Below are 16,401 nucleotides of genomic sequence, written 5' to 3'. Positions count from 1 at the left end.
AGCCCCGGCCCCCTCGGTGCCTCCTCGGCGTGTCCAGATCAGCCACAGTCCTCTCATTTCAGCTGGGTCCCCTCCAGCTCTCAGCATCCAATTCCATACGAGGAGTGGGACTCTTATCAGTGGGGGACTCAGGGCCGGGAGAACAGTGGGCAAACCTCCCAGAGCAGAAGGTACAGCCATCCAGGTATCAACGGCAAACGAAAAATGGCAGAGAACGGTAGGCAAGTAAGGCTTGAAGAAGCCAAGCTCAGACAGGCAGGCGGAGCCAGAAAAGTGAGAAAATGACCAACAGCAACTTTCAGAGGGGCCCTGGGTGCTGGGGCCAACCCTCCGAGGAAGGATGGGCTCGTTACAGGTCAAACAGAACTGCTGCTGCCCACGGATGAGAACTGAGATGGAGAGAGGGAGGGAAGACTTGACAAGAGAGGAAGAAGAGAGAAGGGAAGGAGAGGGCTCTGGGAGGGGGCGGAGTGCGGTCCACCCTGTCAGAGGAGGGCAGGCGTGTCACAGCTGAACTGCTGAATGCAGGACTCCGGCGGTCTCTCCCGCCAGCGGCCAGCTCAGGGGGTGCTTCTGGCTGCTGCCCATCCTGCCCCAGGTTTTCAAAATGTGGGCTCGCATCAGAATTACCTGGGATGCTTGTTACACAATTCCCGTCGCCGGCCATCGTCCCAGATGCACCCTCTTAGAATCTCTGCCATGAGTCAGACTCTGCATTTAAAACACTTCGCAGGCGGTCCTTGGACACACTGAACCCGACTTCAGACAGACACCTGTACCGTGAAGGGTAAAGGAAGGATAGCGGCTGGCCTCTATTTCATAGCAGACATCTCTCTGTATCCTAGGGCTCCATTCACTCGAATATGGGCCCAGCCCGGAAGGCTGGTGGCGCTCTGGAAAACACACCTGCGGGGGTGATGAGGATGACAGGGCACGCAGAGGCGGTGAGTGTACGCAGCCTCTGTCGCACAGAGCAGGGCAAGCCGGGAAGAGACGTCCAAAGTAGGCGGGGCGACGTCACGTCGGAGTGGGCGGGGTGCGCGGGAAGTGGGCTGACTTTGCACCCGCAAGGTCAGCAATGTACAGCTTGGCCGCCTCCTCCCTCGCCCATCTCAGGAGTCTCCAGGGAGCGGAGCCAGAGAGGTGGGCTCCTGCCTACATCTCGCTCTCCTCGAGAATCTCCTCCATGGTGTGGACCAGGGTGAAGTCCCCCTCGCTGCTCTCCGACACGCTGCTGCCCCGGGGCCAGGCTGCGTGGCCTTGGCGGGGCAGGGCGCCCGCCACCCGCAGGCCCTCCTCAGTCGAGTGCAGGAGCTGCCCACCGTGGGGCGAGGGCCGCGCCTTCTGCAGCTTGCCGGAGCCGGTCCCCTCCGAGAGCTTCTTGGGACATTTCTCTAGGAATCGGAAGTTCTTCCCCAGGACCCAGGCTCTGCAGCCCGAGTGGTGGGCTAGCAAAAAGCGGGCCCACTGCTTCCGCAGCTCGGCCTTCACCTGCCAGGTGAGAAGAGGGCGGGGTTACTGCCTGGGAGCCACTGAGTCCAGTGTCCACTCAGCAAATGTGTACTGAATGGCTACTCTGGACCACCCTTGGGAAACCTACCTTCTCACTAGGGGAGACGAACAAAGAGAAGCAAACAAATACATGTGAGCAGAGCAGATGTTAGTAACACCGTGAGGCCTTTAAGCAGGACAGTGGGGTGAGGAGACTAAAATCTGAGATAGGGTGTTCAGAAAAGGACTGGTCGAGGTGACATTTGAAACCTGCCTGGTGGATTATGGGTCCCTGCTTGAAGATACAGAAAAGGCAGCAGTGAGCCAGACGGAAGAGGTTTTGACGTCAAGAGGCTTACATTCTAGCGGAAGGAGACAGAAATCCATATTTACACCTGGGATGGGGGGAGGGGAAGATGAAAGGGAGCCAGAGATTCCACCAACTCCTCAAGTCAGGAGAAAACTGCTCTGGCCTCTTCCCCTCCCCCTTTCAAGCCTCTTTCTGGGGGAGCAGAGAGTTGGTTGGGGGCTCTGCCATAATATTAACAATAAAAATAATCGTTGTTACCATGCATAGGATCTTTACCATGCATCCCTGGGGTATCACTGCAGGGTAGGGACCATTGTTATTCCCATTTTACGGACGAGGAAACTGAGGCTCAAAGAGCCACGGTGACCTGACTAATGCAGATCTCATAAGTGGGTGAGTCATGGCTTGAATGCAGATTTTTGGACTCCAGAGTTACAGCTGGTAACTGTATGACACTTTGATACTCCCAGTGCGGCTCCAGCGGGGCCATGGTTGGGCTCTGGAAAGAAAACTCATCCCAATACCTTTCCCCATAGGTCTAAGATGCCTGCTGCTCTCTCTACTGGATGTCTGTGGTACCCATTTGTCCCAGGACGTGCTGGTCACTGCACACCCCCCCAAGGCACCATCGTGTAAACCGAACTCTCCAGGGGCAGGAGGATGCCGGCCCCAGCCTCGCAGGGAGCTAGGACGGCAGCATGGAAAACGTACCTCTCCATTGGAAAAGCAATACTGCAAGGCCACAAGTAGTCCCTGGAATGAAAGGAAGAGGTGGCGTGAAGCTTGACTCAGTAGAAGATGTGTCTGACGGTTACTTGGAAAGTCCACAGACCAGCCCTAGTCCTAGTAGCCCCTACGAGAGGCAGGCAGCTACTTGATTGTACTAACTAGAGTGAGTCATAATGATTACATTAACTCGGATTTCCATGTGGTCTCTTCCTACTTTGACACTCACCACCCACATCAGCCTAGGCGTTTGCTTACACGCTCATAGGTCAATGATGATTAAACCCTAAAGGTTCTACATCATTCATTCAATTATATAAATACTGTACAAGGTGACTGTCCCATTTCTATTTGTCCATAGTGGGCAATGGCTAATTGTTTTTGCCTGATTTGCATCCTTTCCTGACCCTCCCCTACTCCCTGGGCTTCTGGCAGGGCTGTCAATCATTTGGTCCTCATGTTCTAGGAGGGCCATCACCACAATAAACAGCCCAAATGGTCATGTGATCCAAGCAGGCCCAATCTCAGTTCTTTTCAGCAGGAAAGAAGAGACAGTTGCACCCTCTTCCCTGCTTTTGCCAACTTTATAGTCAAAGTTAGTCTGGAGACACTCAAGGGCATCTTCCCAGCTACGTGGAGAGCACCCGTCTGAGGATAAAGTCAACATAGAGAAAAGCAGAGGCTGGAGATGGTCAGAGACAGATTTTGATGATATTGTTTGAGTACCTGGATCCAGCTATACCTGATCCTGAAATTTTCATTTTTGTGAGATAGTAAATACCCTTTTCTCGTGTCAGAATATTTCTTCTGAAAAGATAGATCATTTCATGCCTGGGGTTTACCATCACACTTAGACTAAAATACAATGTCCTAACCACAGGAGGAGCTAAGGTGATGTGGCCTTGTGTCTGTGTCACTGACCTCACCTTGTACCACACTTCCCCTCAGCTACTATATTCCAGCCACACGGACCTTCTGGGTGCCTTCAGCATCTCAAGCTAATGGATTAGGTTGCTGTATAACTAAGTGGATCAAAACAATAAAGATTTATCGTTTCACAGACTTCCTACGGGCCAAGAATCTGGCCATGGCTTAGCTGGGTATTCCCGCTCAGGGTCATTCTTCTGGTTGCAGTCAAGTTGTTGGCTGGAACTTCAGGTATCTGAAGGCTTGACTTGCTTCCAAGACAGCTCACATGCCTGGCAAGTTGGTGCTGGTTGTTGGTAGGAAACCTCCATCTCCCTCCATAGAGCTGCTTGTGTGTCCTCAGGACGTGGCAGCTGGCTTCACCCAGAGGGCGTGACCCAAGGAAGCCAGGCGGAGGCTGCAACCCTTTTTATGTCCTAGCCTCAAGCATCACACGCTTTCATGCCCACAGTACTCTAATGGTCGCACAGGTCAACCCTATCCTGTGTGAGAGGGCACTACTCAAGTCTGTGAAAACCAAGAGGCAAAGATGACCGGGGGGCATGGTGGAGACCGGCTATCAGCTCATTTCTTCCTCGGGTCCCGTTGTCACACTTTCTGTCTTCTGGACCATTCTTTCCTCAAATCTCTGCCTAACTGGCTTCTCAAAATTCAGGTCATAGCTCAAATGTCTCCTGAAAGAGAAGTCTTTCCCCACCACTCAATTTTTGGCAGCCGTTCCAGCCACAATCACAGCTCTCTATTTCATAGTCTTTAGGATATTAATAACCAGCATTGTTCTTCATTTGTCAACCTGGTTATTGTCTGTCCCTCCCCGCCCCCTTCCCCCAACCAGAAGACCACCTTTATCTGGTCTTTTCACTGCCAGATATTGGAAGGGGGTGGGCGTGCTTTCGGCGTGCCAGAAGTCTCACAAATGAGTTGGGTGAAATAGGATTCCTCATCACACAAGTGTGTCTTTCACTTCGTCAGGTCCTTGAGTCATGGTTGGAGGGGCATCCTGGAGTCTGGCTGACTCTCATTCTAGATGAAGCGAGTGTGAAGGGAGCGGTCCCACGAACAGATGGCTCTCACTCCGTGTGTCACCACCACTTGGCGGTCTCTCCAAAGACCCCTCGACAGCAGGAGGCTGGTGAAATTCTCTAAGCAATAGGCCCTTGGGAGAGTGAAGGGTCCCCTAAAGCAGCAAGGAGAGGAAGCTGTTGGGTCCAGTGCTAATTTCTATGGTGGAGTCACTAAGATACGACCCGCTGAATTTGCACCTGCACACCTGCCCACCCGTGCTCTCACCTCTGCCTGGTGGGCTGGAGGGGAACAGCGTGGGGGTCTTTAGAAGGTGCGTGGCCTCTGTCCAGGCACAAGCTCCTAAGTGTGTTTCTAGCTCCATCTGCAGAGCTGCTCTGATTCCTCATCTTCCTCGGTGGTGCCTGAGCTCAGGTTGCTGCAGGACCAAACGATCAGTGTGGTAGCTGGTCTCCAGAGATGGCCCCAAGGATTTCTCCCCTCCTGGTAGGCATATGTGACCCTTCACATCAAGAGATGGACCATATCTTCCCTCCCCTTGAATCTGGGATGTGCCTGTGACTCCTTCTACCAGCACAATGTGGTAGAAGTGACATTCTGGGACTTCCGAGCCTTTGCCTTAAGAGGGTTGGAAGCGTCTGCTTCCTCCCTCTTAGAGCACTTGCTCTTGGGATACTCCTAAGGGTCCAGGTGCCATGCTCTGAGATGCACAAGATACGTGGAGAGGCCACATGGAGAACTTAGGTTCCTAATCGATAGCCCCAGCTGAGCTCCCAGCCAACAGCCCATGTCAACGTCCAGCCGTGTGAATGAGCTGTCTTGGATGTTCTGGCCCAAATCAAGCCTTCAGATGTTTGCAGCCCCATTCGAATATGGCATGTATCAAAAGGTTCACCCTGTGAGTCCAGACAGCCCAGTTTACGGAATCATTCGAGATTAATAACGTAGTTTCTGATTCAAGCCATGGAGTTTGGGGGGAGTTTGCTACACAGTAATGGGTGACCCAAACATGCTCCCTTGCCAGGGAGTCTGGTAGGCTAGGATCTGTCCTACAAAGAAATCTGTCCCACAAAGCTCTGCATGAACGTCTTATCTTCAGCTGGCCTTGGGTGTGTGAGATCAGCTGATCAAGGGGTCACATGACCCATCAAGTCCTCAGAGGGAGAAAGGCCACCTTGTTGTTGTTGTTTCTGATTTGGGATTACTTTTTAAAGAAGATTAGGACCAAGCAACACAGGAAACCCCAGTGACTAAACTTTAGCCTTTGAAATCCCCCGAAAGATTGAAGTAAATTAAACATGGTTTCAAAATGAAAACAAGTTACCAGTGGGCGCTCTGTCTCCATTCAAAGCCACATGCAATTCAGCTCTAACAGAAGGTAAAAAGACTGTCCAGTTGCCCCTACCATACCTCAGGCGCTGTCCCCTGGGCCTTTGGTGTGGTGAGTGTGGGGATTCGATGAAATTTATTTTGACCCAAATAAAGCCACTCCAGCCAGTCTCAGCCATCTGAGCCTCCGCAGCTTAGGCTCCAGACATATGAGTGGAGAAGTCATCTAGAAAGTTCAGCCCCAGCAAGCATCCCTGGAGCAGAGGTGAGACATGCCTACTATGTCCTACCTGGATTCTTGACCCCCAGAATCATGAGAAATAATAAAAATTACTGTCGTTTTAATCTGCTAAGTAATGGATGACAGTCGAAGCCATGGATAACCAAAACACCCAGGTACCTGAACCACAGGTGGCCTCCTGTTTCTAGCTTCATCCCACACACACCTGTCAAAGTCCCGAGAGCCTCCTGGTCTCTACTCGCTGTTCATTTTGCACAAGCTGTGCAAAGAACCCAGCAAAAATAGGCGCTTACTAAAAGGCTTCATGCTGACACGGTGAATATTGATCATGAGTCACACCAACTATTATAGTGCCGGAAACAAACCACTTTTCCCTTCTTAGTCACCGAGTCACGCTGGCAGGATTAAAGCAACATTTCCATCTCCACACCCTTCTAATGCCAAAGCCGATAAATCCTACTGATAACCAGAGCTCCCTTTCCCTCTTCGGGCTCTCGCAATTTCGAGTGTGTTTGGATCAAGGGCATTTTGTTTTCTCCAAAGCCAAAGGCATCCTTGTTCAGCTGTCTACTTACGTGGAAGGAGCTCAGAGTCAACTGAATGAAGAGTCGTATATATCGTGGAAATCCTTCAACTTGATCGTCAGTGATGAAAGAGAAGAGAATCTCATGAACACCCAATAAAGGAATGAGGACCAGCGTGGACTTGGCCAATCTGCAAATAGCAATCAAATGCGTGTCATGAAAGCCACCTTGGGAATAGGCAACATTTCCTGCTCTTCTGTGCTTCGTTTACTGTAGCTCTAATGGCATTGATAAACAGTTGATTTTCCCGTTTGTCTCCTTGGCTACACGTTGAATGCCTTAAGGGCCAGTGTGGTCCTGTTCACTGATGCATCCCCACACCTGACTCATGGAAGATGCTCAGAAAACATGAATTGGATGAATGAATGAATGAATGGATGGATTCCTCCATATAATGATATACCTACAGATCTTAACGTTTTGTTTGATGGATAGATTTCCATGCACATGGCTGTCACCATAGGACATTACATCCCTTACCAGGTTTGACAAGTTTCCTGTTACCTAGCTAGCAGGTGCCTCTACCTCTTTCTCTATTTGGGACTTCCAGTGTCAGGGCTTTACGGAGCCTGAGAAGAGAAAGAAAATGACTTGCCCAGGGTCACGCAGCCACTAAGTGGTACCTCCCAGCCTGGAAGTGGGGCTTCTGACCTCACACTCAGGCCTTGCACACTCCAAGCAGGATTTCATCATCTGCCCCAAGCTGCCCCCAGCCCTGGTGATAGCAAGGGCAGCAGGAAATGAGAAACTGATCTTCCTCGTAAAAAGCCCTGTGTGGAAGCTTGCTATTGTATACACTCTACACAAAAAAGACCAACATTCCTTTGTACCACCCACGTGCAAATGCACAGCTGGGACCCAAACATTCCATACCGCATACTGGTGGCTCCCAAGTAGACAGACTATTAGAATTCCTTACGGAGCTTTTAAAATAGATATATTTTTATTGGTTGGCTCTCTCTATATATAGCTTCCTGAGCCCCAATGTCAACCCCCTGAATCAAAACCTCTGGAGGTTGGATTCTGGGAATAAGAATCTTTAAGGGACTCCCCAACAGGATACTGACAAGCAGCCACGTTTGAGAACAACTGTTCTTCACCATTGAGCTGCTTCTTGATTTCAAACTACATTAGCACAGGTGACATATTCAGGGCATAAACAAAGCTATTGTCTGATACACATTGGGAAAAAAAGAGCTTAAATTTCATGATTTTTTTAGCCCAAGTCCTTGTCTTAAAGGGCCAAACTAGGAGAAGTTTCCTCCCCACTGAATAAAAACCCCGTGGAATTAAAGATGAAACAGAGAGGGTCAGCAGCCCCTCATGGGCAGTATCTTCAAGCAGGTTTAACTTTATGCAAGAGAAAGTGCTTACTATGAAACTTGCATCTGTGAGAGTCATTCAGATGCAGTGTTATCAATGAAACAAAAAAACTCACCTTTGTGCCCTAAAAGGACCTAAAGCCTATAACAGGTGAGTAGGAGTCACCAATGAGAGGGACTCCCCCCGAGCATATGGGCTGAGCGTCCCAGGGCCTCGATGGTCAAGGGGAGGCCAAGGAGTGGGGAGTCTGAGACACAGGCCCTGGTTACGTGGTTCTCCTGAGCCGAGCTCATACCTACTTGCACACCCACATTCACCAGTGCACACTCACTTAGATGAGCAACATTAAGGTGTTCCCAAGGAGAGACTATTTCAAGAGTTCTGGGTTTTGCTTGTTTGTCTAATTTCCAGGAGTGTTCTAAAACCCTGTAGTTCAGAGGTTGCCAAGTGGCAACCATGGGTTATAGTTGACCTGCAGACAGTCTTTGCTTATGCTAGGTAGTGATTTTTGCTATTGGAGCCATCCTTAAAAAATAAGGTGGGGCTTCCCTGGTGGCGCAGCGGTTGGGAGTCCACCTGCCGACGCGGAAGACGTGGGTTCGTGCCCCGGTCCTGGAAGATCCCACATGCCGTGGAGCGGCTGGGCCCGTGAGCCATGGCCGCTGAGCCTGCGCGTCCGGAGCCTGTGCTCCGCGATGGGAGAGGCCACAACAGTGAGAGGCCCGCGTACCGCAAAAAAAAAAAAAAAAAAAAAGTGATTTCAAGCAAAGGGGTCCAGATCTTCAACTTCCTTTGAAAAATGGGGAGATCTGGCCATGCTGGGCCCCAGCTCCTGCTTGGCAATCGTCGGTTACAGCCTGTAGAGGGAACATGCATTCTCCAACTCAACCAGCCTCCTTGGCCCTTGCAAGTGTGTGAGTCTGCGACCCTTGCTCTGTGTTATATGGGTTTTAATGACACATACTTACATGCAGATCCACGTCTTACCATCAGCTTATTCTTGGGGCCATGCTACTACATTATGCTTTTAAAATAAACTTTTCATTTTGGCATAATGTTAGATCTACAGAAAAGTAGCAAAGATCATGTAGAGAGTATCCACATACCCTTCACTGAGTTTCCCCTAATGTGAAAACACTCCAGAACCATGGTACCTTCGGCAACGCTAACAAGCTAACGTTGGCATATGGCCAATAACCATACTCCAGACTTTAACCAGATTTCACCAGTTTTTCCACTAATGTCCTTTTCACATTCCAGAATCCAATCCAGGATCCCACACTTAGTACAGGAGGATTTTTAAGGAATGACCATCTTTTTATGAGGTTTTGGGCCATTTTAGTACCTGCCACCTCTCTGGGTGGATGTCAGAAGGAATTTCCCACTCCTCACCTGATTCTAAATTCTCCTTGGACAACGGACTATTTGCGTCCCTGTTCAGATGAAAATCCATAAATGTCTATAGCAGCATCCTCTTATGAACTGTGTTTATGCCTGTTTCTCATCTACAGTCATTTGTTTATTTAAATGGTTTAGTTTATTGCCGTCGGTTAGCTCTTCAACAGATATTGGGCATCTGCCCTAGACATATGATCAAGCAGGAGGATCTGGGGCCAAAGGCAACGGGACACGGGGCAGAACCTGGGGCCTGGGTTCAAATCCCAGCTCCGCCAATTACTAGCGATGTGGCCTTGGGAAAATTATTTAACCTCTCTATCTGTAAAAATGAGGATTATACTACTACTACTATCATCTGAAATGTTAAAATAATTATAAAAATATTAGTAGCAATAACTCCTGACAGTGTCATTGTAAGGGTTAAATAACATGGGGCCAACCCTCAGAATAAATGGTACCCGATACATGATGTGCAACCAATAACATTTAGCTATCACCGTTTTTAAAGCATCTGTCTCTGTCCTCAAGTTGCTCACAACCTCAGTGACTTGGATTATTTTTCTTCCATTTGTGACATTTTTCTGAAAGTTCTTTCAGAAAGGGGTCTGGGATTTAGCATGTTAAGAAATGATTCTCCTTTATAAGTTCCTTAAGAGCTCTGGCCCATGCATCACACGGAAAGTTAAGATCGTTTATCTAGGAGGAGAGAGCCACCTCCATGCCGGGAACCACAAAGAACAGAGAACTCCCTCCCAGCTGAGGGTCCACTGGTGTCTGTCCACAATCCAGGGACATTGCTTTTTCTCCAGGCTTGGCTCAGCTGTCCGTGTCCAGACCAGGCAGACAGCTGGGCTGGTTACAGTTTCCTTCTTGAATGACAGAAGCCGGGGACTGAGGGCTAGGACTGCAAAAGGTCTCCAGCTCCTAGCCACTTGCCTCTTTGGCAAGGACTAAGTGTGTTTAATTTAAACTTTCCTAAAATATACTCCTGGGGTGGGGGTGGGGTGCAAATCTTGAGAACTACATTCTGAAAGTTTTCAAACTCATCCGGCCCTATGGGTGGAGACTCTGGGGAATGAACCTCCCTCTCACCGGGACGGGTGCACCACAGGGCACTGGTGGTTTCTCAGGCCACCGTCAGTGATCCTTCAACACCAACCACTTTACTTTGATGACGTGATCACCAAGCAGCCTTCTGGTGACGGCTTTGGATTTCTGGATCTTCTGGTGTCAACTTTACAAGGAGTGCAGGCACTAGAAGGAACGTCCCACTCCCACTTTTCACAGACTCTAAGAATGAATAACTGTATAGTCTGGTTTGTAGATTAGTCTCTTGTTCAGTTAGACTTAGTTAGACTAAGTTAGACTAAGTTAGAGTTCAGTTAGACTTAGCCCTCCAAAGTCTCAGCCACTTTGGCCACTCTCAGCCGAAGTCTCCCCAGGACAGTCCCCAGGTGGTAGACATCAAACTCGCCAAGGTGAGGTGTCTCACGCTGGGAGGCCTCCAGGTAGGCAGGCACCCAGGTTCCTCTTTTCAAGATTTTACCTTGAAGAAGGATGGGGAAGTTTCCAGACAGATCGTTTATGCCAGGCAGGGTTACTCTGTCTCTCCCCAAAATAGCTGTCCTGAATCACTGCTCAGCCATGAAGGTGTCCCCAGTATATTGAGTTACACTTCCGGAGATAACTGCCTCCTAATTGGGGGTGCACACTTCAGGGCTGTACGAGGACATCCATTTGGTGTTGGAAGAATACATAGTAAGAGAGGAGAATAGAAGTTCTGTGTGTGTTACATTTTTATCTATCCTTTATAATTTTCTTTATTTTGGTGTATCACGTATGTAGTAGTTCAGTAAACCATGTATATATATGATGAGTGACATCATTCTTTACTAATAGACACGTGATCAGAAAAGTTTGAAAGGGGCTTCCCTGGTGGCGCAGTGGTTAAGAATCTGCCTGCCAATGCAGGGGACACGGGTTCAAGCCCTGGTCCTGGGAGATCCCACATGCCGCGGAGCAACTAAGCCCATGCACCGCAACGACTGAACCTGCGCTCTAGAGCCTGCGAGCCACAACTACTGAGTCCGCGCAACACAACTACTGAAGCCCCGTGCCTAGAGCCCACGCTCCTCGGCAAGAGAAGCCACCGCAATGAGAAGCCCGCGCACCACAACAAAGAGTAGCCCCCGCTCGCCACAACTAGAGAAAGCCTGTGCACAGCAACGAAGACCCCAACATAGCCAAAAATTAATTAATTAATTTTTTAAAAAAAGTTTGAGAGCCACCGTCTTGGATAACTCTAGAGAAGAGCCTGGAGAAGAGGCCGTCAAGGCTGCTTAGAAACACATTTGCCACGGCCTGACCAGAAAACTCCATGCATTATTTCACTAGAACATCTGGTCCCATGGTGCCCCGACTCTGGCTGTGTATCAGAATCTTCTAGGAACTCTCCTGTAAGAAGTCCCTGTGTGGGGCTCCAACCCTCAGTTACTGAACCAAATATCCAGTAGAAGAGCTCACACATCAGGGCTTTTGGCCGGCTGTCTGGTGATGCTTAAAATAGCCAGGATGGAAAACTATCATAGGGGCCACTGTGGGTCTGAAGCTCGGGGATGGCCCCAGCAGTACCTGGTGGGCTTTGGAGGCACAGAATGGCGGGGTTTAGGCTCTCAGTCTGTGTGGAAAGTGGTACCTTGTTGTTCGTCTGCCCCGTGTCTGTCTCCCGGGAGTGCTGTCCTCTGTTGGGTTTCCATGGTGCCTGGTTAGTGAGAGGATTCCCTCCCTAAATGGACCCAGGCAGGGTAGATGGCAGAAGCCCTGCTCTTGGCCCTGGACCTCCATCCTCACAGAGTGGTGAGAGGCTGAGCCTTGGGAAAAGGGCCAGAGAGCCTGTCAGCCACTTGCAGGCTCGGCCAGAGGCGCCGAGAAAGACGGTGTAGCTCTGTGTGGTCCAGGCCAGCCCAAGAGTCCCAGGGCCAGGGGCAGGTTGTGCAATATTAGAGCCAATACCGTACATATTTGCCTGGTCCTGAACGGTGTGTTTACCCTTCTGGAACTCCCGGGGGTGGTGGGGGTTAGGCTGACAGGATTTGGGGTCTGGACACCCGGGGCAAATACCACTCACCACATCTGATTAGATTGGGAGAGGCGTAACTAGGACCTCCTTTAATCCTGATCACAGGCAGAGGATGGGTCTGGGGTGACGCTCCCATGTGACATACCAGAAAGCAGACCCGGGGAGGCCAAGCAACTTGCCCAAGGTCAGTGTGGGGTCAACGCCAGCATCAGCCCCCCGACTCATGTTCCACACCCACATCCCGGTCCTTGGCGAGTTACAAAGTGTGCTCCTCACAGATGGGGCCCCCATCCTATTTACCTTTTGTTTGAAGCACAGTGCCAAGCGCATTTTAGACATTCATTCAATGTTTGTCAGATAAATGGACAAACTACCTTCCTGGCACACCTGGCTCGGGGCCCATTCTGGCCTTAGAGAGGGAGAAGCTGAGGTAGAGCCACCCTCACTCACACCTCCACTCCTACCACGAGGACTAAAATCTCTCCCATGGGAGAGGAACTCTGGGTTAAAACCCTCTGTCCCCAAGAAGTACACACGTCCTACAGAAAGCAGAGTACCTGGAAAAGGTGGGAGGGAGCCCTTTCTCTCTCACTCATTCATCATTTGAGTGACAGCAATGCAGAGCTCAATAAACACCCAGGATCTGACTTACTCTGCAATGGGACCGCTGTCACCATGGAAAGCAGAACACGGGATGCAGCAATGGCAAGTCACAAAGAAAGCGTGACTGCGTGAAGAATGTTCCCTTGGGCTCCAAACGTTTGTGGTTGTATTACTCAAGGTCTTACAACTACCCAAATACTCTCTCCTGAGTTACAATATATCCTTTATTCTGTTGCCTCAACTCCTTCCCGAAGGAAGGCAACTGTCAAACTCCCCTTTGTGTGACTCTTTCCTGTCCCCGTAAAGCACCCATTCTTAGGAGCATTTTAACAGTGTCCTGCTGGGGAATGTGTGTGCCCTTCACTACTCACCACTGACTTCATTTGCATGGGCTCGGAAGGTCCTCATCTTTGGCAAAAGCCCTACATGATCCCACGACGCCTTTTTCAGAGGGGCTGTTGCTGACACCCTTGTGTCCGGAGATAAACATACTAATGCAATGTTACCCCCTTCCTGGGACATTAGCCAGAACGGCCAAAAGCGGTAAAAATAATCTTGGGCCCTTGGGTACTGACCTCAGGCCACTCACCTGTATTTATAATCCCTGAAGCACATTTGATGAGCTTTGAGCTTAGAAATGAGAAGCTTGAGAATTTTCAAGAAGATGAAGAAATTGACCTTGAAAAAAACACAGATATGAGTAAGTGATGGACTCCACGTGGCTAGGAATATCAAGGTCACCCTGGACCCACCATCAGATCCTTGTTCAGGGAAATCAGGGGCAGTTTGGTAGTCAGCTGGTCAGGTGGCAAGTGGTCAGGGTAATCCCCACTCTCCCTAAGGCATCTCAACGGAGAGCCTAGAAAGGACCCTAAAAAGCCGCCTAGTTTATTCTTCTGCCTCCAGGAGACCCAACAGCTGTCTGAGAAAGGCAGGTGGACATTTACATTATTATTTTTTAAATTTGTTTTGTTAACGTCTTTATTGGAGTATAATTGCTTTACAATGGTGTGTTAGTTTCTGCTGTATAACAAAGTGAATAAGCTATACCTGTATATATATATCCCCATATCTCCTCCCTCTTGCGTCTCCCTCCCACCCTCCCTATCCCACCCCTCTAGGTGGTCACAAAGCACTGAGCTGATCTCCCTGTGCTATGCGGCTGCTTCCCACTAGCCATCTATTTTACCTTTGGTAGTGTATATATGTCCATGCCACTCTCTCACTTGGTCCCAGCTTACCCTTCCCACTCCCCGTGGCCTCAGGTCCGTCCTCTATGTCTGCGTCTTTATTCTTGCCCTGCCCCTAGGTTCATCAGTACCGTTTTTTTTTTTTTTTAAGATTCCATATATATGTGTTAGCATACGGTATTTGTTTTCCTCTTTCTGACGTCACTCTGTATGACGGACTCTAGGTCCATCCACCTCATTAGAGATAACTCAGTTTTGTTCCTTTTCATGGCTGAGTAATATTCCATTGTGTATATGGACCACATCTTTATCCATTTATCTGTCGATGGACACTTAGGTTGCTTCCACGTCCTGTCACAGGGCTGCAGTGAACATTGTGGTACGTATATATATATATTTTTTTAATTAATTTATTTAATTTTTGGCAGCATTGGGTCTTTGTTCTGTGCACAGGCTTTCTCTAGTTGTGGTGAGCAGGGGCTACTCTTTGTTGTTGTGTGCGGGCTTCTCATTGCAGTGGCTTCTCTTGTTGCAGAGCACAGGCTCTAGGCGCACAGGCTTCAGTAGTTGTAGCATGTGGGCTCAGCAGTTGTGGCTCGCAGGCTCTAGAGCGCAGTCTCAGTAGTTGTGGTGCACGGGCTTAGTTGCCCCACAGCATGTGGGATCTTCCCGGACCAGGGCTCGAACCCACGTCCCTGCCAATCCCCTGCAATGGCAGGTGGATTCTTAACCACTGTGCCACCAGGGAAGCCCTCATGTATCTTTTTGAATTATGGTTTTCTCAGGGTATATGCCCAGTAGTGGGATTGCTGGGTCATATGGTAGTTCTATTTTTAGTTTTTTAAGGAGCCTCCATACTGTTCTCCATAGTGGCTGTAACAATTTACATTCCCACCAACAGTTCAGGAGGGTTCCCTTTTCTCCACACCCTCTCCAGCATTTATCGTTTGTAGATGTTTTGATGATGGCCATTCTGACCATTGTGAGATGATACCTCGTTGTGGTTTTTTTTTCAAATAGATTTATTTATATCTATTTTATTTGTTTTTGGCTGTGTTGGGTCTGTGTTGCTGCACGCGGGCTTTCTCTAGTTGTGGCGAGCGGGGGCTACTCTTCATTGCGGTGCGCAGGCTTCTCATTGTGGTGGCTTCTCTTGTTGCAGAGCAGGGACTCTAGGTGCACTGCCTTCAGTAGTTGTGGCACGTGGGCTCAGGAGTTGTGGCTTGCAGGCTCTAGAGCGCAGGCTCAGTAGTTGTGGCGCACGGGCTTAGTTGCTCCATGGCATGTGGGATCTTCCTGGACGAGGGATCGAACCGGTGTCCCCTGCGTTGGCAGGCGGATTCTTAACCACTGCGCCATTGGGGAAGCCCCTCTTTGTGGTTTTGATTTGCATTTCTCTAATGATTAGTCACGTTGAGCATCCTTTCATGTGTTTGTTGGCCGTCTGTATACGTCTGCTCTGGAGAAATGTCTATTTAGGTCTGCTGCCTATTTTCGGATTGGGTTTTTTTTTGATATTGAGCTGCATGAGCTGCTTGTATATTTTGGAGATTAATCCTTTGTCAGTTGTTTCATTTGCATATATTTTCTCCCATTCTGAGGGTTGTCTTTTTGTCCTGTTTATGGTTTCCTTTGCTGTGCAAAAGCTTTTAAGTTTCATTAGGTCCCATTTGTTTATTATTTTATTTCCATTACTCTAGGAGGTGGATCAAAAAGGATCTTGCTGTGATTTATGTCATAGAGTGTTCTGTCTATGTTTTCCTCTAACACAGGCAGAAGTGTCTGGTCTTACATTTAGGTCTTTGATCCATTTTTAGTTTATTCTTATGTTTGGTGTTAGGGAGTGTTCTAATTTCATTCTTTTACATGTAGCTCTCTAGTTTTCCCAGCACCACTTATTGAAGAGGTTGTCTTTTCTCCACTGTATATTCTTGCCCCTTTTGTCAAAGATAAGGTGACCATATGTGCGTGGGTTTATCTCTGGGCTTTCTGTCCTGTACCACTGATCTATGTTTCTGTTTTTATGCCAGGACCATACTGTCTTGATTACTGTAGCTTTGTAGCTTTCTGAAGTCAGGGAGCCTGATTCCTCCAGCTCTGTTTTTCTTTCTCAAGGTTGCTTTGGCTATGCAGGGTCGTTTGTGTTTCCATACAAATTATAAAATTTTTTGTTCTAG

The 16,401-nt window shown here is 49.0% G+C and overlaps 1 protein-coding gene across 1 annotated transcript in view; it reads right to left on the bottom strand.

The window, feature by feature from the left end:
• Positions 1-1,155: 1,155 nt before the first annotated feature.
• Positions 1,156-16,401, bottom strand: part of GLP2R (glucagon like peptide 2 receptor) — a 48,007-nt gene continuing 32,761 nt past the window's right edge. The window contains exons 10-13 of the mRNA XM_065897116.1: positions 13,624-13,712; positions 6,623-6,761; positions 2,513-2,554; positions 1,156-1,491 (exon numbers count right to left, since the gene is read on the bottom strand). Of these exons, the coding sequence (XP_065753188.1) occupies positions 1,156-1,491; positions 2,513-2,554; positions 6,623-6,761; positions 13,624-13,712 (606 nt within the window). The remainder of the gene's footprint in view (positions 1,492-2,512; positions 2,555-6,622; positions 6,762-13,623; positions 13,713-16,401) is intronic.

The sequence above is a fragment of the Phocoena phocoena genome, chromosome 19 (assembly GCF_963924675.1).
Source record: "Phocoena phocoena chromosome 19, mPhoPho1.1, whole genome shotgun sequence".
Lineage (NCBI taxonomy): Eukaryota > Metazoa > Chordata > Mammalia > Artiodactyla > Phocoenidae > Phocoena > Phocoena phocoena.
This window is presented reverse-complemented; position numbering and strand designations above follow the sequence as displayed.